Genomic DNA, 14419 nt, shown 5'->3' with positions numbered 1-14419 from the left:
ACACTCCTAGGAAACTCTAAAAAGCAATGTGAAACAGGCATACTCTAAGCTATGAAATCAGTAGCTATGCAACCAACTCCTGCTTTAGTTCTAAGTTAGATGGGTTTACCTGCAGACCTGCCAGAAAAAAAAAAATAAGGACTGCTAAGGGACTGGCTAATTAGCCACAAAGCCAGTTGTCTTCTGCATTTCCCATTTCACAATGTTGCTTCTCTCTTTACTATTAGCATGTATTGCAAGGTCTTCTCAACAGGTAAAAGAATTCACTGATAAGTAACATCACCTGCAGTATAGCACAATACATACATATTTCATGTTAACAGAATATTAAAAATCCTTGCTAAACAGGATTTTAAGATTCTATTTCTCAGTCTGCCTCAGGTTGAATATTTATGGAATTACACCCTAGCCACATCTTATGATCACCTTCTGCTCACGAAATTAAATCGGATTACACTTTTTTTGGGTGGTTGGGGAAGGCATAATTCCAAAATACCCTTTGGGTTTCAGATGTCAAATACTGTTATTTCACCAAATGCACAACTCGCTCAAATTGTCCTATCACAGAGCATTGTTTTCCCAGAATTATCCCAAATCAAGCCAACAACGCTGTACTCTCCCTAACTTACAACCGACAGTACAGTAGGAGCATCGCAAAATTTAGGCCTACCTAACAACAAAGGCAGCAAAAAACCCGTCTCCACTGCCACCAAAATAAAACTTTTAGCTTACAATAAGTGTTGCAGATACAAAGAGTTGAGACAATTCTAGAAACTCTCTTCACTTAGACATTTAGAACAAAGGATATAGTTTATTTTATTAAAAACATAAAAGGGATAGCTTTCATAGGCTTTACAGCATCAGGAATGGATGTGCCCCAATTTGTTTCTACTTTCAGATGACTAAGTATAAAATGTATACGACTGAAATCCAAAAAATTAACTTAAAAAAAACACACCCACCCCACCCAAGAAGAAATATATTTCCATGTCTTTTAAAACACTTTGCATTAACTTTGTTGTTAGTTCTTTTTTTCAGATTCTTTCCAAATCTCAGTTACTTTGTTTTCCTTCTAATAGTTCTGTCTTGTAGGACACACCGTCTTTCTCACAGCTTCTTCCCAGCTGCCTTTTCTAGCAGAAAAAAAAAAAGTAACAAAACCAACTTTAATCAAGGAAAATTTTCCATGAACAGATCCAGGGAATCACTGCTACTCACTGTGAAATTACTAGGAGAGATTCAGAAAGCTTTTAAACAGAATATTTTGAATTAAGTTGTAATACTGGGAAACTTTTAGAAATACTTTTAAATATATTATATCCCAAATGACATTATTTCCAAAGATATTAATGAAAGAGCAATTTCTACATACATGGTTGCTAACATGAATTTATTTTAAGTGGATTGAACTATGTCAGTCACTAAAAAAGGAGGAAGAATAATGTTGTTGATTCAGTAGAACTTCTATATCCGGCACTTCTGAGTGTGACAACTGGGTGGGTTAAATAAAGATGTACTGCAGAAGGCTTCATAGGCCTTTGAAAGTCACAAAATTCAGGGAGAGTTTAGTGGCCTCAGAACACAAATTCAGCATACCAACATGCAACCTGAAACATTTTCATGAAAGAGGGGACAAGAATCCCAGTTTAGAAACAGACTGACCAGCAGCTGTCCTCATTGTTTGTCCTCCAGGGACAGACAAGGAGTTACCCACTAATCTTCCTGAAAACAAACTAAAAATTTACAATGCATACTCTGAAGTTATTTTTGGCAGACCATACAAATTAGAACTGTACAGGCTATCATCTCCTGCACCCAAGGAGCTGTAAAGAAGCCAGTACCAAGCTGGGGGGAAGAGGTCTGAGGCTAGAAGTCTGTCATCAGTTTTGAGGCAGGTGGCTAGAGGAGTCTGCTATTATAGCACCCAGAAGTTTTACATAAACACAGTCAGCTCCAGCCTCTTGTTTTTTATATTTGCCATCCATATAGCCATTACAGTGCATCCTAATTAGTAGATCAGCAAAGTAAAAATCTTACACCCAGTTTAGCCTGTTTCTGAAGAGTCTATGGAGGCATAGCTCTCTTAGCATCTACCTAAAGACCTTTGGAGCATTTAATTTACTGACTGGAGCACTACCACAGACCCATAAAAAGCAATACTGACTAGATATTTTGCTTTAATCCAGAGAGCTCCCTGCACCTCAAACAATAATGGCAGTGTCATTACCCTAAATATTTCAAATTGCTCAGAGTGCCCATATTCCTCAATACAAACAGAATGACACTTAAGCAAATGCCACAAATGCTGTATAAGAAGCTAAGTTTTAATGAAGAACCATACCAAAACTCAAATACTGCATAGTGGGCATCCTAAATGGTCACTTTATATAATTCTGGTAACAAACCATTACCTCCGATATAAGAATCATGTAAAAAAAAAAAAAAACCCAACGAAACAAAAAAAACCCAAACCTTGGCAGCTCCACATGCTTTCCTCTTGTATTAGGCAATGTAAGAGATTATATAGTTGCTTTTTCCAGGCAAAATAATGTATTGTATTGATAGGTTTAGTGCTTTTTAGAAGTATGTATAAGACAATGTCAAGTGTACACGAGAAAAACAAAAGCGCATTTAAGTTGCAGGTTACAACTGCTAATAATAGTTTATATTATATAGCTCTTCTGCCTTGAGTTGCCTTTCCCAAATACTCCAATAAATACAACATATAAATCATTACACCTGAATTCTTGCAAATTGCATGTTAGAATCAAATTAACAAATACCAGATATGTGACCTTTCATGAAAAATTAGCTCAGAATTGTTCCTTTAAGTAAAAAATATCCTGGTTAAAAAAAAAAATTGCTACATGTTGTAGATACTGTATGAATACTTTGAAGAAAAAATTGCTAAGTGCAATAGACAGCCAATTAAGAAATTCTATATATGCTGACAGAGAACGAGCAGACTTTTCCACATTCTCATTCTTTCTACATCAAGCTATAAAGAACTTAGGTTTTATGAGTTTATATAAATTTAAATATATACATGCATATATATATAAAATTGATAATTCAATAGAAAAAGCTGTAGGTGATGTTCAAACTGAATATCCAGAGAAGAAACAAGAACAAAGAAGATTTTACATAAAAATTAGTCTGTTTCAGACACCATAACTTGTTGGCGTAAGGGCTACGAAATACATTGCAAACCAAGTAAAACCATATAACCAATCTACTTTTACTTTGGTATTAAATAAACACTCCCCAACAAATAAAGAGTCACAAGACTAGAAATCCAGATACTTCACAAAGTATTCAAATCACCTGAGTGGTGCGGTTCAGATTTACTTAACTATAACGTAGGTCAAATTGAGCCGGACTTCCGTGCTCCGCCAATGGACTAAGAAAGCTGAGGGTCAAAGCAGACTTTGTGAATGGTTCTGCTGACCAGATCAACCCAAAAGACAAGTCTAACATTCCATTGACATTGGTATTATACAGAAATAACTTATACCATGCAGTTCATTCACACGGAAATGATGCTTCCTTCATTAATTTTAATGTGTTTCAGTTATAAATAAATCAATAAAACACACACACTAGCAATTTGTCTGAGGTGAAGCGTATCGAAGCAGACCAATTGATTCCCTGGAGAAAAATCACAACACATATACACAAAAGTTACTGTTAATCCATTAATAGACCAGCTATCAACTGTTCCAAGCTGGGACTGGTGTGAAGGAGGGCAGAAGAGGGCAGCGGAGTGGAAAGTTTTCATGAACAAATGCCACAGATCACCACAATTTAAGACTGGATAGGACAGATGTCAGAATTCACCAAAAGAAAATCCGAGCGTCCACGAGCAACTCTGCAACACAAACATCCTCAAACTACCTTAAAATAGGTATAGATATTAATACAAATCCTTCAGCATGAGCATTACACAGCAGCTCAGGCAAGCTTATTTCACTAACCCAAAAGCACAAGCACTTTAGCAATACAACTAGCAGTTTTACTGAAATGAAGTGAAAACAGTTTAAATCTAGTTTAGGTATGCCTAAAAAGGAGAACTGTAATTGTACATTCTACAATGTAGATATGTCCAGAAGACCACATTCTGAATACTTCTAGTAATGCTAGGATTTACAGTTTCAACACCGTTTTCCCTGCTCCAGCCACCTTTTGCCCGTTCAGTGAAAGAGCTTCGGTATTTACAAAGAACAGTTATGTTGCTTACACTGAACTGCAAAACCACAGAATTTAGAGTTCAATAAGACTGCAGCCCTTAAGCATCTGTTTATAGACAGTTTAAGTTAATCCTCATAATGAGATTGCTATTTTAGTATTTTCAGAATGCTCTTCAGAGTAGAACAAGATGTTTTCTTCAAGTTCAAAGAAGCTTTCCGAAATGATAAATCTGTATTATTCTCAGAATATTTTTTTTTTTAAGGTTATCAATGGGTCTAGGGAAAACCTGCTTACAGAAACACTGTAGCTATTTTATACCCTGCCCCTCTAAACCTTTAGAAGAAAACTGACATAAGTGGGTTTTTAATATTCTCTCATTCTGTAACATTCCACTCACTTTCCAAATACAATGTGTTTTGTTAACTACTTTCACAATTTACTCACCTGTCTCCCAGGTGAATTTCCTTAGCACTCTAAATTTGCAGTTTCTGTAGTAAAGAAGGGGCTGTACTAAGGGAAAAAATCTCTGATCCACCTTCAGTATTAAAAAAAATTCTAATCATAATAATAGTAAAGCAATATGTATTTCAAATAAAAACTGAACCACTACTCTAATGTGAAGTGCAAACAGTGCTTGAAAGAATGTTGTAACCTATACCTCCCCCCTCCTTTAAAAAAAAAAAAAAAAAAAAAAGGCCACATTTGTTCATTCGAGATACTATTTCTGTGGGAAAACAGAAATACAGTCTAATTTTGATAGTTGGTCTTCCCTATCACCTTAATATCCCAGGTGCACACTAACACACAGTACTCAGCAAAATTTTACTTGCCGACATCTTTGAAGCTGCTACAAAACCTCTAAAACTGTGTAGGAATGGGAGGATGCTTTCCCAAGACATCCAAGTAGTCTTAAACTACTCCAAGTACTATTCCAAGTAGTACAAGCTAATGGTGAAGATTTTTTACACTCTTAAGTATCAACAGTAAGGGAACTGTATTGTTTAACCTAAACCAATTTGGTTAAGAACAACTTATGTCCAGACAAGCCCTTGCAACGTGAACACAAAGTTCCCATCTTTTACTTCACAAAAATTCACTCTTTGTTGCTGTATACACATCTATGCCTCTCACAACAAACAGAAGTAGTACATAAACTCCACCACCCTTTCTTTCTTCTGGTATTTACATATTGCATATCACCCTTAATGTGGACCAAACCAGGATTAAATGCACTTTAGCTGGGGATTAACTTCTCTAAGTTTTCGTGATGCAAAAACCAAAATATCAAGACATCCGTCTCCAAAAGGCTGTTCTCCCTGTCCACTACAGACAGTCCAGACATGCAAACTCAGGAACCTAAACATAGAAAAGGTGAGTCAAGACCTAAGAGCCTATGTGCTCTCAACCACCAGTACTTTAAGTTCATGTTTCCTCCCTTTGAAGAAGGGGAAGGAAAAAGAAAAAATCAAATCTCTATTTCTCTTCTATCTTTTTCAGTTTGGGCTGACACACAACACTTTTGATGGAAGAATTTTTCAACAGCATCTTCAGCTGGAACATTAATTTTATTTAAGCATAAACTTGGCAGGAGGAAGGCGTGGTATTAGATGCTTTTGATTTTGTGGAAGAGGAGTTTTGCATGCTTATTTCTGAAATATTAGCACTAGTTGGGTTCAAGATTATTTGATTATTTTCATTGCAACAGGCGCTTATGGGAGTCTCTGGGCTATTTATAGGACTTAAATTATTTATCTTCAAGAATTGTATTTGAGTGTCAAAGCCCATTCTATAACATACCATGAAGTTCACAACATCAGGGAAAGAATTCTGAATTTCTTTTCACAATCAGTTAGATATATAAATATGATTAAGGCAAAAGAAACAGGTGACAGGCAAACAGGTGACTAGCCGTTTACCTCAACACTGATTTTAAACACTGGAGATAGAAAAGCAGAAGCGTGAACTTTCAGTTTTCACATGTTCAGACTTATTCCAGGTACTCTCACTTTTCTGAAAGATAAGAAAGAGTATTTGTTTCAATCCACTTTTTCCAGCCTAATGAGAACAAGAACCTTATGGGAAAGGACCTGGTGCTGCCTACTCCACAATAAACATTATGCCACCGAAATTCACCTCAGCAGTGGATAACAGGAAAAGCAAGAGAAGAAAGCTGAGTCACACCTGGTCATTTTCTCTCCAGAACATCAGCTATAACAATACTAAGGATTTATTTTGGGACAAGTATGATCTTGTGGGAGGGAAAAATGAAGCAAGAAAGACATTCCACAGAGAGTGAAAACAAAATCCAAGTCATTTAGCTTTATGACTAAAGTCTCAAAGATGTACAAATGTAATGGTGAATTCAGGTCACCATTACAGTCACAACATTCAGACCATGTTTTCTTTCAAAACTTGTGGCATTTAAGGATGTTGCCAAGTAAAATCATGGATTATTATTTATCATGTCAGTATCAAGAAAAGGTGAAGAAACAGGAAAAAATGCTCACAGATCCCTTAGAATTATTTTTAATTATTTTTAAATAGGTAAGGACCTCGGTAGTGAAACCAAAAATAGCACTTGGTAAGAAACAAAACTAATTTGAGCCCCTTTAAAAAAAAAAAAAGCCACCAGTGTTCCCTGCTAGTAAAGAATGTAGCTATTCTGGTGCAGAATTTTTTACCTTGACTATACACAGGGAAACCTGCACTGTAATGTCCTATATAGGAGCAGATTCCTTCTTACAGCATTAGACTCCAGTTCTGTACCTTCTGTCCTGCTGATATAATGCCATTTGAAATATATGTGGCTAGCATATTTTCTGTGTGAACACAGTGAAATTAAGTATTTAAAAATATGTTGCACCTCACTTTTCCCATGTACCTTTAAAAATTTTCCCATGCTCATAAAAATTAAAATACTGGTTTGCCCAATTTTTTATTCTGCATTTGTTTAGTGTAAAGCACTTCATGGGAACAGTACTTTAAATGAATCTTTTTGCATGAAAATACTATTATTAAAATATTTCAATCAATTGAATAGATTTACAAAACCCAATTTACATTTATAAAGCCTGCTATGGAATTCATTGCACTTTGAAAAATGGGCAGGAAACAAATCTCACAGGAGAGAGGGCAAGAATAAGTTTGTCATCATTCTCCTCCTAGAGTTCTCTTCCTTCCCCCTTCCCTATTACCATACTTTTCATTTAGGAACAAAACATTTGTTCTCCCAATTTCACCTACCCAAAAGTGAAGAAATATCTTACGGTTTTCTTGTACTTATTATTCTAGTTTATCTGAATTACTTCTTCATTATGGCACAATTAAAAATTTAATATCTCAAATTCAGTACATATGTCAGGTGTCCAACTGCAGCCCCCCTGGCTACTAGAATAGGAAGGTTGCTCTTGTTAAATTCTCATCAAAACCAAGGATGATTCAGAAACTATGCCACTAGTGTTCATAGTCTCTCTCTTCCACCAACCAGACCTACAAAAAGTTTGAAATGGGTTCAGATAAGCATGGCTGGGCCATGAACTTTCAGCAGTTAAGTTTCAATGAACATCGTGGTCATGGCATATAAATTTTTGCTTCTGTGCAGCACAGAACTACCTCAGTCTTGGCACAGCTGAATATGTAAATTCAGCTGAGATTCACAGAATATTTCAGCCTGGTCCAAGCAGCAGTTTCTAAGTGTACTGAGCAAATATTCGTATTTTGACCTCCTTTGAAAGGAAAATTAATCCAGAATCAGAAGCGGACATCCAGGCACCTTCAACAGCTCCAGAGCAAGAGCACTCACCTTTCATATAGGAGGACTAGTTAAAAAACCCATACACCTCAAAGGTTCAAAGCCACATGTTCAACCTCTCAGGAAGTACCCTCAAAGAAATACTCTTCCTGTTCAACCTCTCTTAGTGCCAGAAACCAGTATGCACCCCACTCCTGTGCCCTCCCCAAACCTGTAACTCCACTTTATGGACTAAATATAAGGGCACTTCCCCCAAAAGCATACCTGTACTCTAGTCTCTGCTCCCAGTGCCTTTTAGAAAAGGGCCCACAAACACCAAAACAAAGGTTGAGTCCTGGGAAGTTTCGGAGAGAGAAATGTCCTCCCAATCATTATGCTAAACTGTTCTCCCCTTTTGCTCTTTCTTCGCTAAACCAGGCACAGGGTCCAAGAGAAATCACAGAGAACATGCCCAATCCAGCCTGCATTATGGTGATCAGGTCAACAGATTTTAATCCCCTTAAACTATGAAGGATATTTAAAACAGTAGCTATTATAGTCAAAGCAGGTACCGCTTCCAAATTGTTTGGTTTTTTGTTTGTTTTTTTTTTTAATTTTTATATGAACTTTATTCCATCCTCCAAGAGAAGGTGCCTAAAGTCAGGGATGACCACAATCTCACAGACACCAAGATCATTCAGCTATAAGACCATAGAGCTCCCCTCCCTGTTTTGCTACTTTCTCAACCTGATAGTTTCCAAGGACACACTGTTTCTAAACCTGAGTATGTCTATAAGCAACAATGATTCCAGCAGAGAAGATACCAGAACTTCCTGTCCTGTAATTTCTGGGTATCCCCCTCCCCACCACAACCATCTCCAAATATCTCAGATAGAGCACATGGCTTTCGAGAACATCAGCAGAAAGAAAATGGCTATTCTTATGAGAGCAATCAAACTGCAGACAACTCTGAATTGCTGTAGTGAAATTGATGACAATACATTAAGCTCATCTATTTGTGCAGGGAGATCAAAACAGGACAGGGTAATATTGACTTAAACCTCTGCTAAACAAAACCCCATAGATACACTCTTTCAGTACATATGACATAAACCTAAACTGTACTTAACAAACTAAATTCAAAAATATTTAAGCGAAGCAAAAATGAGCCTTTCAAGCTCAACTACATACACATCTACATAGTACTCTGCAGTATTCTGCACTGATTTAACCTGCAGCCCATTTAACTCAGGAATGCAATGTAGCACGTTAGTAGGCGCGTACAGAGCAGCCTAATCTCACACAGAGTTACCAGCTCACATCAGATGCACTACAGACACATTAGCAGGGCACTGCATCTTTTATGAACTCTGCCACTCAGAGGCAGGTATAAATGTGTTGAGTTTCAGTATCACTTTGAGGCTGCTGTATTGCTTCCTGGTCAGGAGCTAGATCCCTTCCCTCCTCACAGCCTTCTAGTGAGGCGCACAGGCATATCATAAACTCATTTTGAAACCAACTTACAACAAGCCAGCTCAGCTTCTTTGGTAGGGTAAGGCCTTATGTATTTATCTGTGCATATTTTTGTACCCTTCAAGTTTTGTGTTTTGTCTTCCTTCTCACTACAAAACAACCAATGCCACGGTTCATAACAGATGCAAAGAATGGTTGTCATCTCAGACGGAGCTATCTGAGAAAAGGAGAAAAAAAAAAAAAATCAAGCTGGGGAAGACAAAGAAGGAAGGGAGACCGTTCTTTAAGTATCCCGTCAGTGCCCTGATAGGCAGCTATCTGCTCCTTTTACATTTTATTCCCTTCTCTGTGTCTTCATATCAAGCAGCCTCACTTTTTTTAAGTCTCTCTATGCCTTTTGGAATCACAACTTTCCTCTTCCTTAACCTCTAAGGAACACTACACAGAACACTCTAAAAAGATATGTTGTTTAAAATTGACACCAGGATTATTTCCATGTTTCTTCCTTGGCCTTGGGGACATTTCCGTGACTTTTATGCCTTCTTTAAAAATTATAATTTTTCTGCAGCCTATGCTTCACTTTAAGTCATAATCCTCTGTGATGACAATTGTATCCACAGCAATTAGCCATGATGCAACAAACAAGATCAACCACTTCTGGTGGAAAAAAAAGCATCACAAACCTTTCAAGCAGTCTTTTAATAATTTTAATTAATTTCTCAATAAAATGCCTGTTCACATTTCAAATTGGAAAAAATATCTCAAAAACCAATGCGCTTCAAGAGAAGATAACGTGATCTTCACCGATCACATTCTCAGGCATGGTCTTCACCGGTCACAACATTCTCAGGCCCTTCCAACTCCATATTTAAAGACTTATTAAACCCATCAACTTCACTACGAAAGGGTTTAAATCACACCTTTTTGGCTAAAGAGAGCTTAAGGGAAATGAAGATTTGCAGCACTTACTGGAATAAACCTATCCAAAATCATTTCACAGTCCTATGAAGAAAAAAAAAAAAAGAATAAAACTTCCATATAGGTGAACATACAAGACTCCACACCAGGTGCAAAAACGTATGTAACTTTACGTACTTTCAAACACAACGCACAGACAGATACAGTGGATACGAACACAATGAACATCATCACCGATGTCTGAAGTGCCAATTTATTAAACACACGCGTTTACTCTGCAGTGCCGCTGATTACAGGCGGTTTTCAGTAAGTGTGGTAGATGTGACACGCAGCCTTGCCTTCTACCAAAATTCTACACACGCAAAGCATCTCTGCATCAACATTCAGGGCAACAGCGCGTTGGGGTTTTGAAATATACTTAGCTGCCGCCAGTTAACCTGTCTGATCTCCTCACCGGCCCGACAACTGCATTTAAACGATGAATTTTTTATCACGATGCAGGCAAGTGAAGTTAAACCAGACAAATCGGGTTTTACACCAAAGGCTCTTCGGCTCCAGCAGCGACCGTCCCCGTCTCCCGGGCAGGCCAAACCCGCTCCCAGCCTCGTTCAGCCGCAGATCAAAACCACGATCGCGCCGCCAGAGACCGGCGACACCGGCAGCGCCGCGGCCCCTCAGCGCTCCCTCACAGCCGCCCCAGGGACGGACAACGCCGCCCGCCCAAAGCGCAGCCCCCAAACTCCACCGACCCTGCGGCGGCGCCTCTTCCCCAGGCTCCGCAGGCAGCCCCGCGGCGCCCAGCAGCCGTGAGGCCAGCCGGCGGCCCCCTCCCCAGCGCCGCCGTTGTGTGTGTGTGGTGGTGGTGGGGGGGTGGCTCCCAACGGCACCTGCCGGCCGTTAAACGGCCGCCGGTCCAGCCCCGCTGCCTCACAGAACGGGCCCGCAACGCCCGCGGCTGCGGGAGGGAAGGGGGCAGACGGCCGGAGGCTGGCACCTGGGCAGCTCCTTTGTTCCTCCCCGGTCCCGCCGCCTCTCCCCCCCTTCCCGCACTCACTCACCCACGGTGGCCAGGGTCTCCAGGTCCTCCAGCTTGTAGGCGGCGGGCTCGGGCGCGGCGGGCGAGCCGGGACCGGCGGGGCTGGGGGCCGGCGCGGCGGGCTGAGGCGCGGCCAGCCCCGCCGCCGCCGCCGCCGCCGCCTCGCCGCCGCTCTTCGCCCCCATTTTGGCCTTGGCGGCGCTGAAGGCGTCCATGGGGCCGAGCGGGCGCCCCGCGGCCGCTCAGCGCATGGAGAAGGGCGAGCCGAGCCGGGAAGGCGGGAGGAGGGAGAGCGGCGGGGACGCAAAGTTTCAGTCTTTCAGCAGGCGGGCTGGCTGCTGCTGCTGCTGCTGCTGCCGCCGGGGGCTGGAGCCCGTTCCCGCTGCCGCCTCTGAGGGGGCGCGGAGCCCTTCAGCATCGCGGCCAGCCGCCGCGCCGCCCGCCACTCGCAGCGGGGACCGCCGCGCAGATGAGACAATGGCGAGGGTGAGCCGAGCCGTGCCGAGCTGTGCCTGAGCCGCGCCACACGCGGGGCGGAGGGGCGGGGTTTGCCTTCCTGCCGCTGCGGCACGGTCCCGCAGAGGGCGGGCGGGGAGGGGTGGGGGAAGCGCGGTCCCGCCGCACGGCGGGAGCGCGGAGCTCGCCCCCCCCCCCCCCCCCGCCGCGGGCGCAGCCCGGGGGCGTCTGGGGAGGCCGGCGCCCTTCGCTCGGCCTCCCGCCTCCCGCCTCAGAGGCGGCGGAGGGGAGGCGGAGGGGGGGGCCCGGGCGGATGCCGCGCCCGCCCCCGCGTTCCCTCAGTGCTGCGGATGCGGGGACGACGACGACGACGACGACGACGGCGGGGGGAGGTCCCGTCCGCTCCCCACGGCAAGTTAAAAATGATTGATGTGGCCCTTGCGGAGCGGCTTCCTGGCCTACCTGGTTTCACAGTGACAGCTGGGGGCGGGGAGGGGGGAGCCTGTCGTTCCCCACGCGTGTTCGAGTAACTCGGCGGTTCCGGGGTCGGCGAGGGTCCCTCACCCGCACGTTGCGAAGGGTTTCTCAGGCGTGATTTTACTCCCCGCTTTCACGTCAGGTGCGAGTATCGCAACGGCCGCGGCCCCTCCGCGTTCCCTGCTCGGGCCCGCGAAATATTGCGGGGACGGGTGGCGGGTGCGCCGAGCTGCGCCGTGCTCAGCTGAGAGGGCACCTGGTGTGGCAGCAGCCGAGTGCCCGACATGGGTCATTCCGCAGCCGCCAAGAAACTTGTTGGCGATTACGCCGAAAGACGGGGAATATTGGTGCGCGAGCCGAGTCGCCAAGAAGCGGTCGCGTCAAAATTGGGAAGGAGATCCTAATTTTCTCCCATGCCTCGTTCGGGCCCAGTTTTAGGCTGTTCGCAGCTGCTAGCCTGTGCTCCAATAAGCAGGATATCTGTAAAGCTGATGTGTAAATCAAGTCACGCAGGTGGCATTTTGCATCTCCTCTTTATTAAATGTGAAAACATGGGACTGTAAGGCCTACTAGTTTCTCTATGGAGTAGGCTCAATAATGAGAAATAATTATGTGTGTGTATACAAAAAATGAGTATAAATATATGAATTGTATATAAGAATTACAAATTTATGTACATCTTCCCTGATCTTTAAGAGATCCTTACAGTCTCGTTCATAGTCACAATACCCAGAGGATATAACATGTATTTTTATCTTTTAGCTTGTTGACATGAAGGATTATGACTAATTTGGAAAAATGCTAGGTCATCTCTGCTTCCTGTCAGCCTGTGAAAAGAATTACCGGTCAATGAGGATGACATCACTTATGCTACAAAATTTCAAATTTCATTTGTGTATTCTTCGGAGTACAAGTTTTGCACTTCTGTTTTGCTTTACTACTTAATTTCCTTCTCTATTAAGTTTTGTACATCGCATACAAAAATTGTCATGATTCATGCCTTGAATTGAATGTTTTAAAGATTCCCTAAACTGCAAATTGTAAATGTTCTGGCAGGCTGTAAATTTAGTTCCTGTTTGGTCAAAAGGTGAGCAAACCAGCAGATCTGTCTCAACAGTAACAGAAAATCTTGTTTAAAATAACAGTTTGAAAAATAAGCATTGAAGAAATCTCAGTGTATATAAAAATGTAACTGTTTTTTAGACAAATAATTGCAAATTGAGATGATATTTAGGAAAAGGTACAAGCTAATTGTGATCATCATTTTCAAGAGAGAGTACCTTAACCTCAGTCCATCCAAGAAGGTCAATATGTGATCTTGCTGAAATCTCTTTTTTTTTTTTTTTTTTTTTTTCATAAAAACTAAGAAATCATTCACTGCTCAGATGTGGAAAAGGACATAAAATCCTTTACAGAAAGTACTGATTATTTTCAACTGATATTTCTATTTATGCTGCAAACTTTACTTAGTGAGTAAATTACTTGCATTCAGGAACTTCAAACTTTCTTTAAAGAGCCTTCTACTGCCGTACTTCCACAGCTGGTGGCCTGTATGACAGCACACATTCAAAAAGGCTATGATTCAGCAAGGTTTGTAAGCACAGGATTAGCTCCATTCAATGAAGTGTCTCTTTTCTTATGATTAAAGTTAGCTTCCTACCCTGCTAGACTGGCATCCAAAGCATTCGCTAGTTGTAGTTGTAGCAATATAATTGCAATGTTTATATTTAGAAGGTCAACATATTATTAGTGTGCTTTACTACCTCTGTATAACCTACTTAGAATTTATCTTGCAGACACTGATTATTATTCACAATATTTCAGGGAAAGAAAATGCCATTCTTTCGAAATACAACGAGATTGAGAATCAAAACTCATAACTTCATAAATTGCATGTGGAAGTAGAGCTGGCCATGGGGCTGCAATACTGGATATGAAACTTAGTTTCTTGCCCAATTTGGCCACACTTCATAGGAAAGTCTGCAGCCCTGTTCTTCTTTTGTCTTTCATTTTTGCTACTATTTTAACTTAATATGTGAACATTTGGTCACAGGTACTTTTTGAATAATCTTAGCCTTTCCCTTGCCCTCGATAATTCATAGTTCTCATCTTTTTCACTTCACCCACACGTGGTAGATGCC

General features: G+C 41.6%; 1 protein-coding gene across 1 annotated transcript in view; it reads right to left on the bottom strand.

Moving 5' to 3' along the window:
- The window catches only part of PRKX (protein kinase cAMP-dependent X-linked catalytic subunit), a 61933-nt gene extending 50024 nt beyond the window's left edge, over nucleotides 1-11909 (bottom strand). The window contains exon 1 of the mRNA XM_069770475.1: nucleotides 11368-11909. Within this exon, the coding sequence (XP_069626576.1) occupies nucleotides 11368-11560 (193 nt within the window). The 5' untranslated portion in view covers nucleotides 11561-11909. The remainder of the gene's footprint in view (nucleotides 1-11367) is intronic.
- Nucleotides 11910-14419: the final 2510 nt, after the last annotated feature.

Source organism: Haliaeetus albicilla, chromosome 25 (assembly GCF_947461875.1).
Source record: "Haliaeetus albicilla chromosome 25, bHalAlb1.1, whole genome shotgun sequence".
Taxonomy (NCBI): domain Eukaryota; kingdom Metazoa; phylum Chordata; class Aves; order Accipitriformes; family Accipitridae; genus Haliaeetus; species Haliaeetus albicilla.
Note: the sequence above shows the minus strand (reverse complement) of the source record. Positions and strands in the feature narration are given on the sequence as shown.